Below are 12,241 nucleotides of genomic sequence, written 5' to 3'. Positions count from 1 at the left end.
CTACTCGGAGACGTCTGCATCACCATGTGATTTGTTCCCCCCGGTGATGTAAGTGTGACCTAGGAAAACTCTTTTATTTACACGCTTACAAAGCCTGAACACAAAATGTTCTAACCCATTTGAAAATCTTCTTCTAAATATTAAAGTATAGTTGAAACATAACGTTATATTAGCTTCAGGTGCACAACATAGCGACCTGGCCAGTCTGTTATGCTGGGGTCACCACAACGCCATTAGGATACCATCAACTATACTCCCGGGGCTGAACCTTTCATCCCCTTGACTTACTCGTTCCGTAACTGGAAGCCTGTATCCTCCACTCCCCTTCATGTTGCCCATCCCCTCACCCCTTCAAACATTTTTGGCAAGTTTCGAACTCAATTAGTGTAAAAGCACAAGTGAATGACCAAGGCAGTCAGAGGTTCCAGGGGTCAAACTAACACCTTCTTCCCCTAACTGGTGGCTGGAACTGACATAAATAAATATCAGGGCGGTATCGTGGGCTTGCAGTCAGAGGTGCCAGATATGCAACTGCCTAGGGTCCTCGCCACTGGCCGTGCCCACATAGCTCGTCCTCGAAGGACAGCTGCATGTGAGCAGTGGAGAGCGGCCAACAGCCAGCAGCCCTGCCACAGCCCTGGAAGAAGCTACGAAGCAGTGCCTGTCCCGGGCAGAAGGCTCCCACCCTCACGATTACTCCAACAATCAGCAACAGGCACAGCGGCCTCGGAAACTTCCATGCCCGGGCTCCGTGCTCACACCCTCCTGATCCCAGACACGGCTTCCACTCAGACCCTCCTACCGATGGGGAACAGTCCCCCCAGCCCACTCAGCCAGCCCAGCCCTGCAAAACATCTCAAGCTCCTAAAAAGGCCAAGAGGACCTCCAAATCGCCACTACGGCCTAGTGTCTGAGTTCAGGGCTTCAGTGGCACAGGCCACATCTGCCATGTGGCCACTCCTCAAAGACAGACCTCCAGTGGTCAGGCAGTCCAGAAGCAGCCCTATCACGCCCCCCGGACTATCAGCATACCCAAATCCCCCAAAGAAGGTATCTACACCCCCAAAGAAGATGCTCTTGGCTTCACAGATTCAGCTCTACTGGCTCTAATTCGGAACAAGTTCCCCATCAACGGCAAGAGCTACTACTGGCTCTCAAAAGCCACCCAGCGTCTGCACAGCTCATCTTTGTCACCAACAACCACTTCTGGGCTCGTAGGCTTGTCTCTTCATCTGGAGGCCCACTCTCAACTCCCAACCCCCAAAGGTCGCAGCTAAAGGCTTCACAACTGGGAGAGGTCACTGAGGTCATGCCAGGAAGCAAGCCCGACTGAATACCTCATCCCTCAAGGCCATCCGCATCACCTCGCAGCAAACCAAGCAGGCAGCAGATCACCGACATCCAAGCCAACATTCTGCGTGTGTTCAAGGGGCAGCTCTATCCACCCTGTAAGTTACTGGAGGGTCACCTGTCACACCCTGCCCTTGCCCTCCTTGCCACAGCCCCAACATTTCTCGACGCCTAATGCTCATCACTGTCCCTGGGAGAGCCACCGAACAGTGACCATATCAAAGTAATTGTTCTGAATCCCTGAAGCACGAAACAAACTCAGGACAACCCAGTCAGTTGGAGAAAGACGCTTCCGAAAGGAACTTAGATTCTGCTGCCGGATGACCAGCCTCCAGCCCTGCCAATGCCCAGGGCACGAATCGCCTTGGGCGGGTGCTGCTGCTAACCGCATAGTCACCCAGCTTCGTGGCCTGAAGACAGAACCAACAGACCTGCTCTTGGGGGAAAGAAAAGCATAATGAAGTTGCAATTTTTAATTTTGTTTTTGTTTTTAAGAAAGAATGAAAATAGTGACGCTTTTGCACTAACTCGATGCCCTCATATTTTGCACAGTCGAAGACAGGCTAAGATATTCTGGATGTCCTGATGCACATGAATCCATACCACGGACTTGAAATTTTCTATGAAACCTTGGGATCAAGGAACATTTTGCTAGATTTTTTTAGTTCCCGTCCCAGTCTTGCCCTTGCTCACCTGGATATGACATGGCTCTTCTAACTCCTCCAGTCATCTTTTTTTTTTTTAATTTTTCTTTCTTTTAGAGAGAGAGAGAATGTGAGAGCATAAACGGGGAAGAGGGACAGAGAGAGACGGACAATCTTAAGCAGTGTCTACACTCAGACATGGGGCTCAATCCCATGACCCTGGGATCATGACCTGAGATGAAAACAACAGTTGTACATTCAAACAACTAAGCCACCCAGGTGCCCCCTCCAATCATCTTTGATTTGCTGGAAATACGTGGTTTACAGTTGAAAGGCAGCAAAGGAGGAAAAAGTATTATTTTCCTTTCTTGGTGACATATGCAGAACTTTCGAGATATTATAACTGACTTGAAAATAATCAAGTTTTGGGGTGCCTGGTGGCTCAGTCGGTTTAAGCGTCCAGCTTCAGCTCAGGTCATGATCTCACGGTTCATGGGTTCGTGTCCCATGTCAGGCTCTGTGCTATCAGCACAGAGCCTGGAGCCTGCTTTGGATTCTGTGACTTTCTCTCTCTGCCCCTCCCTTGCTCATGCTCTGTCTTTCTTTCTCCTCCCTCTCTTTCTCTCTCTGTCTCTGAAAAATAAATTGACGTCACAAAAAATTTTATAAAAAAAATAAATAAATAATCGAGTTCCCCGAGCATACACAGTCTGTCCCATAAATGTGTTTTCAGATAACATCTATTTTGCAACTTCAAACGTTGTGCCACCACTCACCCTTAAGTGCACTTCACTATAGCACAGGTCACTCTCCCCATGACGTGGAAGTGTTACGCAACCCTTGCAGAACAGTCTTCTTCTCGTTGCCTCGTGTCTAACTTCCCAGCATTTCACGCAACCTTTGCGACTTTTTTCCTCAGTGCATTTTTGTGTGTCCATTGGATTACAAACACTATTAAGAAATACAAAACCGAGAAATTGGTATGTAGATTTTCTTTTAAAGTCATCTTGTAAAAGACATGCTCAAATATTTAGAATAAAATTGTATGAGCTTGAGAATTACTTCACCACAATCTAGTCGGGGGAAATGGCGCAGGTACAGATGAAACAAGATGGGTAACGGGGTGGTAACTGTTCAAGTCAGGGTAGATGTACATGGAGGTTTATCATGTTATGCTCTCCAGTGTTGTGTATATTTTAAGCTTTTCATGATAAAAAGCTTAAAAAGACACAAGTATCATGATTTCAGTACTTCGGTTAATAACACACTCCTTCCCTCCCTTTGAACATTTTTTTATGAGACAGCTTTTTGAGTTTTTACAGTTATTAAAAACTAGCATCTAAATTAACCGAACATAATGTCAGAACTTTGCATTTCTTTTGTTTGTTTGTTTTTAGGGTTTTTTTTTTTTTTTGCATTTCTATCTCACAAAACTTAAACCAAAATTATCCAACTTAATGAAGCCAATTTAATCACATTGATCCCACTAGATATTAACATTTTTAGACAGTGCAAAACATTTATTGCACCTTTAAAACCAAAATTAAATTTTATTTTATAAGTACTATTTAATTTTTATCTCATAATTAAAATTTTACTATGAGCTTTTCATTGTTTAATTGTAAATGTGTTGGTTTAAGAAACAAATAAATGTACATAAAGCTTCAAAAAGTTTTAAGCATAAGGGCCACAATCCAATGTGTGAAGACCCCTGCCGGTGACAAAACCCCACAGGGGGAGCTGTTACTTATTTGTCTGTGCATCTCAGAGGTATGGCACTAAGCTTGGCACATATTTCACACTCAATCCAGTTTGCTTAACTTAAAAAAAAAAAAAAGCCACTCTGGAGTGGCACAGAATGAGAATTTCAGAACTGGAAAAACAAACTGAAACCAAACGCCTCATTCTCCAACAAAGAGAGGTTTGGGAAGGTTAAATCACACAGCTAATGGAAGTGCGGTGAAAGAAATGTTTAGGAAGATTGATCTGACATAGATCTATGGGATGCTTCAGAGGAGAAAAAGGCTGGAAGCAACCGTGTGTGTTAAGAGGCGACTGCCATCATCAAAGCCTGCGGTAATGAGGGTGTAAACTGGGGTGATGGGCAGGGAATGAGAAGCAGAGGAGGATCTGAAAGACATTGAAAACGTACCCTTCACACTGCTTTTTCACTGTCAGTAAGATTTAATCTTGACCTATTTCTGCACAAGCTGATATCAATCACGATACCCAGATATTTTTACCCATAGCCCCAAACTGCACAAAAAAAGACATAATTAGCAATTCTTTTGACTCATCTGGGGCCTCTGAGAGTGATTCATACCCTTCACTACACAATTATCCACCATAAATATAGTTTAACCTCTGCTTATTCCAAGCAATGGTTCTTTAGAATGTCCATCTGTACATCACTTACTCTTTTGCTGTAGGATTAAGTCCAACCTCTTTATCTTTTGAGATCCTCAGCATTTTTTTTCTCCTCCACCTAAGATAATCAATCTTGACACACGTTATTCTGTAATACGACAGTAAGGAATCTTTCAGAATCAGGATAGCAAGTTTTGGTTTTTTTTCAATTTTTTTAAAGTTTATTTATTTTGAGACAGACAGAGACAGCATGGGTGCGGAAGGGGCAGAGAAAGAGAGGGAGAGAGAGAGAAATCCAAAGCAGGCTCCCCACTGCCAGCGCAGAGCCCAACACTGAGCCCAACACTGAGCTCGAACTCACAAAACCGTGAGATCATGACCCGAGCCAAAACCAAGAGTCGGATGCTTAACCAACTGAGCCACCCAGCAGAGCAAGTTTTATTTATCTTCCCTAAACACGCTAAGATCAAAGATTCATTTCAGTTAACCTTGTCTTTTAAAATGGACATACGATAGAGTAAATGTCTTCAATAAGAAAAGCTGGTTGATCTCTTTTGTTCAAGACCAACAACCCAGAGAAAATCAAACTTTTGATTGTAGATGGGAAGGAAAATAATTTAGAGAAGCAGATGGGATAATGGGTGAGAAAGGCCAGGATAAAACTGAGCAGGCAGAAGGCAATCACTTGGGTAGCGTCTGACATGCAAAGTCTGATCAGGCCCTAAGGGGAGTGGGGGCAGAGATACTGGAAAAGAGGTATAAGTACCCCAAAGACAAACCTGTAGAGGGTCAAGAGAGCTGACAACTGTCCCACATATCGCTGGAAATACTGCAGAACCCCTTGTGGCCCTCAAGCCACTCAGGGTCACCCCTAAACCAGTTCTGCTCCAAACCATGCAAACGCACACTGTACCTAGTTTTCTCCCATGCTCACAACCCTACTCCGATCTCTGAGGATCCTATCTATGCAAACCTTCCTCGCTTTCCGAGTTCCAGATTAGGCTTCCTCTCTTTCCTAGTTGACCACTGTAGCCAACCACACTCCTCCTCCTTGGTGTTAACAGTCAAATGCCGTCTTGCATTGTTTTCAATTCAGGCCTGGCCTCCGGTAAAAGCAAAGTTCCTTGAGAATAGTTTCTCTGTCCTATAACTTATGTCCCTCCTTCAGAAAAAAAGCACAACGTGAATGAAAAGTGTTCTTTTGGGGGGTGCCTGGGGGGCTCAGCGGGTTAAGCGCCCGACTCTTGATTTCAGCTGAGGTCACGATCCCGTCATGATCTCATAATGATCATGGGTTTGAGCCCCACGTCTCTCACTCCCTCCTTTTCTGCCCTTCTGCATTGGCACACGCACGCGCTCTCTCTCAAAATAAATAAATAATTTTTAAAAATAATTTTGGAGCTACCGGTGTTTCTATTCTGTTTTTCTCCAATTATCATTTAAAGCGGCATAGATCTTATAGTTTTAGAAGCAGTTCCTTATTTGGGGATCAGTTTATAAACTACATGGTTGAAAATACATCCCAGCCAAGGATGTATATTTTTCTCTACAGCTGGTGCTGAAGAGACGAACAAAGCTGGAGCCTAAAAAGACCAATATAGTCAATGCACTCAGACAAATGTCAACAGCTGCCAGGGAAGATTTCATACTTAGAATGGTTAGTCGGCTAGAAATTGGTTCTATTATAAGAATTTGTTTCCTCTGCAAAAGAAAAGTTTGAATACATTAAATCTTAATGAGAATTCTACAGGCCTGGGCACACAGTCCAAAAAAAAAAAAAGGGGGAAAAAAAACCTAATTACAAAGCACAATTTTCCAAGTACATTCAAAGATTTTCAGCAAAAATAATTTAAATGAATTTTTTGTCTTGGAAAATAAATTATATAGATTTCTGATGTTTGATACTCAAAGAATGGAAATAGGCACACCAGAGTTTCATTTGTGCCATCTATTTTTTTCACTTATTCATATATTCATTCACGGAATGTCTAATACGTACTGGGCATTGTGCTAGGTGCTGAGGAAACAGAAAAATAAGATAGGCTTGCCCTGGAGGATGTCAAACTGTGGGTCAAATAGAATGTCTTTAAATATGCCCAATGCTCCAATGGGAATACGCAATAAGAATATTTGGGGCTCGGAGCCATGACTAAGTAATAGATGTGGGGTTTCATTAAATAGGTAGAGGAGGGGCGCCTGGGTGGCCCCGTCGGTTAAGCGTCCGATTTCGGCTCGGGTCATGATCTCGTGGTCCGTGGGTTCGAGCCCCGCGTCGGGCTCTGGGCTAACAGCTCAGAGCCTGGAGCCTGTTTCGGATTCTGTGTCTCCCTCTTTCTCTGACCCTCCCCTGTTCATGCTCTCTCTCTCTCTCTCTCTCTCTCTGTCTCAAAAATAAATAAATTTTAAAAAAGAAATTTTTTTAAATAAAATAGAGGAACAGTGGGAATTAGACAGTATGTATATACCTAACACTACCATTTTAACCATGGTTTCTGGAAGCCAAGAGTATAGCGCAAGGTAAGCAGAAGGTAAGGTCTCCGTCAAGCTCATTTGTGATCAGAGGGCAGGAAAAACCCAGAAGTTGAAGAAGATAAACTGACACGGGTGGTGAGTCTACAACGTGCCGGGCATTTGTGCACTTTCTACAGAAGGTCTCCTTTCATCCCCCAATGCCAAACCATGGCAGAGTTGTTTACAGTGGAGAAAACCGAGACTCAGAGAAATTAAGTTAATTTGCCCCAAATCACAGTGATCATCCTGGCACAGCCGGGATTCTGACCGTGTGGTCTGGCTCACACATCTCGGTGTGATGAGTCTCATCTACTGCCTGCTGGCCTGGGAAGGCACACGGAAAGTGGTTTCAGCAGCCGGGGGACAGTGAGGAAGCTCTGACTGCAGATGTGGACAAGCTGGTGAAGGAAAAGGGAGCAGGAACCGAGGGCAGATCGCGACAAAACGACCTGAGAATTCAGTGGTCAAATCAGACTCGCTGTGACACTTGTTTTTTTTGTTGGTTTCACAAACTGCAAGGTGACAGTGACTATGTGGTCGGGACCTTGCCACCATTTTGGCTGCAAGTTACTGCATAAAGCTTCTCCTTGGGACGCTTCAGAGGCTGAAGCAAGCTTATTAAGGAAACGTGCTCTGCAAAGTAAAGACCAAAGAACGGAGGGTCGGAGGCTACCAAACAAAGGCCTCTGCTAAAGGCACGAGCCTCAGCTAAATCGTCTCTTCTGACCGTCGCAACAACCTGGACCGAGGCTTTTTGTTCCAAGCCTGCACAGGGGAAAACATCATTGACGACAGTGACGTCGGGCAGGTGTCCTGATGCATCTGACTTGGTCCCAGGTGGGACGACAGGTCTCAAACACTTCACTGGGACAGAATTTAAATTCCACATTCAGCAAATGCTGATCGCCTGAAATAGGGCGGCTCTGTTTGCGAGTTCATTAGAAAATACCCCGTCAGAGTGAGCAGGCTGGGATAGGGTATGACGTGGCAAAAATGAAAGAGCAGTCAAGAATACAAGAATAGGGAGGACGAACAAGACAGACGGGGAAGATGCTATTTTTTAGGTTTGCCAGTTTTGCAAGATGAAAGCAGTTCCGGAGACGGACGGTAGCGATGGTTGCCCAACAACGTGAATGTCCCAACACCAATGAAGTGTGTATTTAAAAACGGTTAAGACGGTAGCGCTGTGCGCATTTTGCCACAACTGAAAAAATAAGTTTAAAGTTTGCCTAAGCTATTAAAGTGAGATAAGAGAACACGCTCACATTAAAAAAAAAAAAAAAAAAAAAACTTGCTTTAAGCACTTTTGTTTACTAGAAGCTGAGCGAGCTAATTGATGTTATTTTAAATGGCCCGTGGGAAAGTAACTGCAGCGTCTGTGGATTTCAGAATAATGATACAAGTACTTGGAAGAAATTCTTAACACGCGTAGGCTCGTGGAATTTAAAACAGATGTAGCGTTAAGGACTATGCAAGGTTTTTCAGTTACACGCCCCAACTTCTTCCGGGATGGGCTTCCACTGCTAAGCTCAGGCCCATCAGAAAGGCAAACCACACACTCGATCACAGTCATTGTCCGCAGTGCCCGGCTCACCCGTCCGTGCTTTCCCCTCCAGCCCGCGGCGCCCACCAAACAGCGGCTTCTCCCTAGCGAATGACACGTTTTCCTAACGAAAATCGTAGGACCTCCCTACACAATAGGGGAGCTATCTCGTTCTCGACTGCGGAGGCCACTTGGGGTTCTGTTGGGACCCCTTTCCAGCTACCCGGCTCCCTTGCACACGCTCCCCTACCGCCGCTGCGAGCTACGCGGCCGCAGCCGCCCGCGGAAGGCAGGCTCCGGGGGGCTGGACGGAGGCCGTGCGGCTCTCGCGAGACCCGTGGCCGCGCGGGAGTTCTCGAGTCGTGCGACGAGGCAGCGGCGGCGGCGGCGGCCCGGGACTCGGTGATGGATGGGGCGCTTCCGCAAAGATGGCGGCGGCTGCGGTAAGAAGCGCTCGGCTGACGGCCTGGGGCGGCCGACTGCGGCGTGGGCTCTCCGCCGGCCGGCGGGCTTGGCCGGGCCCCAGCGCCTTGGCGGCGGCAGTGGCCGGCGTGGCCCTGGCAGGCACAGGAGTGGCGTGGTACCACGGCCGCGTGAACGTCGCGGCGCCCGAAGGCAGGCTCACCGTCTTAGCGCAGGTACGGGACCGGTCCTTTTCGCCAAGCCCACCAAGCTCCTCCCTCCTCGGACTCCCGGCGGCGGAGGGTGAGGGCTGCCGCGGGCGGCCCCGGCTCCTCTGCCGGAGGCCACGTTAGGGGCGCCGCCGCGGAAGGCCCCGGACGGGTGGGAGGCGCTCCTTTCCAGCCGCGGCCCCCGCCGCGCGCGCCCGAGGGCATCGAGGCCGACGACGGGACGCGCAGCCCCTCCGGGGGGAATCCCGCGAAAGCCGCTCGGACACCCAGCGCCCGAGACGCGAATGGAGACGAGGGGTGTGGGCGTGTCTTGGTTTGTGGATTTCTCACTACACCTGGCCCGCGCTGCCTCCCTTCCTGCTGGTGGTGCTCAGACGCTCAGGGGGTGTGTTTCCAGGGACTCACCTTCGTAACTAAATCCTTCACGACTGGTTCTCTGCGTAGCGTGGTGAAGTTGTCCTAATAGATGACTTTTTTTTTTTAACCGTAAAAGTGCCAACCATAAAAATTAGCAGGTTGATGATTTCCAGATTTTATCATCACCCGTGGGGAACAGTATTACATGATTATAAACCTTAATCTTCGGTAGACTCTAAGTACTAAGCAAAAGACGTTTCTTCTGAAACCTCCACGTTTAAGGGACAAAGTTCCCTACTTCAGTGTAAAACTGCCCGGTAAAATATTTGAAAAAGTACTACTTCTTAGATATTTTATGTACTTTTAATAAGTTTTAGTGTATGCGTTGCTTTGAAAATTGGAAATCGTATTCTTTGTTAGGTGTACCTTGTATCTTTTTTTTAAGGGTTTCTTCTGTTTAAAAATTTTTTTTTAATGTTCATTTATTTTTGAGAGAGAGACAGAGGGGGGCGGTTTGGGGGTGGGCAGAGAGAGAGGGTGACACAGAATCGTAAGCAGGCTCCAGGCTCTGAGCTGTCAGCACAGAGCCCCATGCGGGGCTCAAACTCAGGAACCGTGAGATCACGACTGAGCCACCCACGCACCCCTACATTTTACCTTTCTAATGAAAAACCCAAGGAACGGTCAGATACAAAGAGAGGAAGACAGGCCTTGTGAATTAAAATTAAGCATTGATAAATGATGTTTTGACTTGTATTAAATTAAGATGCCATATGGGTAACAGGTTCAATAACTTTCCTATCCTCTTACCATTTCTGATCATAGGTGGGAGGATATGTCTTGTGGTATTTTATGGCATTTTTGTTAATTCTTCTGGTGCCAAGGATTCAATTTATTATTCATCATTGGTTTCTCTCTGTTCTCAGCTCTTTTTTTTTTTTTTTTTTTTAATGTTTATTTTTGACACAGAGACAGAGCTTGAGCGGAAAAGGGGCAGAGAGAAAGAGAGGGAGACAGAATCCTTAACAGGCTGCAGGCTCTGAGCTGTCAGCACAGAGCCCAACGCAGGGCTCGAACTCATGAACTGTGAGATCGTGACCTGAGCTGAAGTCAGATGCTTAACCGACTGAGCCACCCAGGCACCCCTCTCTCTGTTCTCAGTCTCTTATTTCATTCTGTTTGCTACCTTTAGGTTAGTCTTACGAAGAATGACTTTTTAACCACATAGCGTACCCTTCTTCAGTAACCATTGGTGCCTCATTCTGCCTAGGATAAAATCCACATTAGAAAATTTTGATACTCAAAGCCCATTGTGGTAATATTCTAACCCATCACTACTCAGATACACCTTCCAGTAAAAGTGATTCACTTCCTTTTTTTTTTTTTTAAACATTTATTTATTTTTGAGAGAGACAGAGCATGAGCCCAAGAGGGGCAGAGAGAGAGAGGGAGACACAGAATCTGGAGCAAGTCTCCAGGCTCTGAGCTGTCAGCACAGGGCCTGACACGGGGCTCGAACCCACGAGCTGCAAGATCATGATCTGAGCCGACGTCGAGGCTTAACCAATGAAGCCACCCAGGCACCCCTAAGGTGTACAACTTGATGTTTTTTTATACGTTGTGAAATGGTCACCAATAACGAGTTAATTAACATACCCATCACCTCACCTAGTTACCAAAGAGTATGTGTGTGATGAGAACACTTAAGATTTATCCTAAAACAAATTTCTAGTGTATAATAACAGCATTGTTAATTGCAGTCGCCATAGTGTATGTTAGATTTCTAGGACTTACCTCGTTTAACTGAAACTATTATCCTGTGACCAACATCTTCCCATTTCCCCCAACCTCGGGCAGCCACCATTCTGCTCTGTTCTTCTATTCAACTATTTTAGATTTCACATATAAGTGAGACCATGTAGCATTCGTGTTTCTGTACCTGGCTTATTTCACTTAGCATATCTTCCATTCTCATCCTTATTGTTGGGTGGCAAGATTTCCTTTTTCAAGGCTGAATAATATTCCCGTGTGTGTGTGTACATGCACATCACACCTTTTCCTTTCAGCCATTGATGGACAGTTGGTTATTGTAAATAATGCTGCAAGGAATGTGGGAGTGCAGATATGTCTTCACAATACTGATTTCATCTCCTTCAGGTACGTACCCAGAAGTAGTGCTGCGGGACCATGTGGTAGTTCTATTCTTAATGTCCTGAGGACCCTCTGTATTGTTTTTCATGATGCCTGTCCCACTTTACTTTCCTAGCCAACAGTGTAGAAGGGTTTTCTTTTCTTTACCTCCTTTTCATGACTTGTTATCTTTTGTCTTTTTGGTAATAGCTATTCTGACAGATGTGAGGTGATACCTTGTACAAGTTTTGATTTGCATTTTCCTGATGATTCATGATGTTGAGCACCTTTTCATATATATGTTTGTCTTTTGTATGTCTCCAAAAATGTCTGTTCATGTCCTTTGCCCATTTTTTAATCTGGTTATTTTATTTATTTCTACGGCCATTTAGTTTGAGTTCCATTTATATTTTGGTTATTAACGTCTTATCAGATGTATGGTTTGCAAAAATTTTCTCCCATTCTGTAGGTTGTCTTTCAGTCCGTGGTTTCTCTTTGCTCTTTATAAGCTTTTTCTTTTTTTTTTTTTTGAGACAGAGCAAGCACTTGCATAAGCGGGGCGGGGGGGGGGGGGGGGGGGGAGGCAGGGAGCAGAGGGAGAGGGAGAATCCCAAGCAAACTCTTCACTGTTAGTACAGAGCCCCAATGCAGGTCTCAACCTCACGACCATAAGTGAGATCATGACCTGAGCCAAAATCAAGAGTCGG

General features: G+C 45.7%; 2 protein-coding genes across 6 annotated transcripts in view; one reads left to right on the top strand and one right to left on the bottom strand.

Moving 5' to 3' along the window:
- FGF9 (fibroblast growth factor 9) overlaps positions 1 to 9,182 on the bottom strand; it is a 93,912-nt gene extending 84,730 nt beyond the window's left edge. The window contains exons 1-2 of one of the 3 annotated variants that reach the window (XR_006199840.1): positions 9,041 to 9,182; positions 2,771 to 2,945 (exon numbers count right to left, since the gene is read on the bottom strand). The gene's annotated coding sequence lies outside the window, so the exon portion shown is untranslated. The other 2 variants (XR_006199852.1, XR_006199863.1) reach the window with 2 other exon arrangements.
- MICU2 (mitochondrial calcium uptake 2) overlaps positions 8,834 to 12,241 on the top strand; it is a 142,375-nt gene continuing 138,967 nt past the window's right edge. The window contains exon 1 of one of the 3 annotated variants that reach the window (XM_042928483.1): positions 8,834 to 9,053. In XM_042928483.1, coding sequence (XP_042784417.1) covers positions 8,844 to 9,053 — 210 coding nt within the window. In that variant the 5' untranslated portion in view covers positions 8,834 to 8,843. Of the gene's footprint in view, positions 9,054 to 9,291; positions 9,361 to 10,966; positions 11,562 to 12,241 lie in introns of those variants that run through there. The other 2 variants (XM_042928822.1, XM_042928568.1) reach the window with 2 other exon arrangements.

Source organism: Panthera leo, chromosome A1 (assembly GCF_018350215.1).
Source record: "Panthera leo isolate Ple1 chromosome A1, P.leo_Ple1_pat1.1, whole genome shotgun sequence".
NCBI lineage: Eukaryota > Metazoa > Chordata > Mammalia > Carnivora > Felidae > Panthera > Panthera leo.
This window is presented reverse-complemented; position numbering and strand designations above follow the sequence as displayed.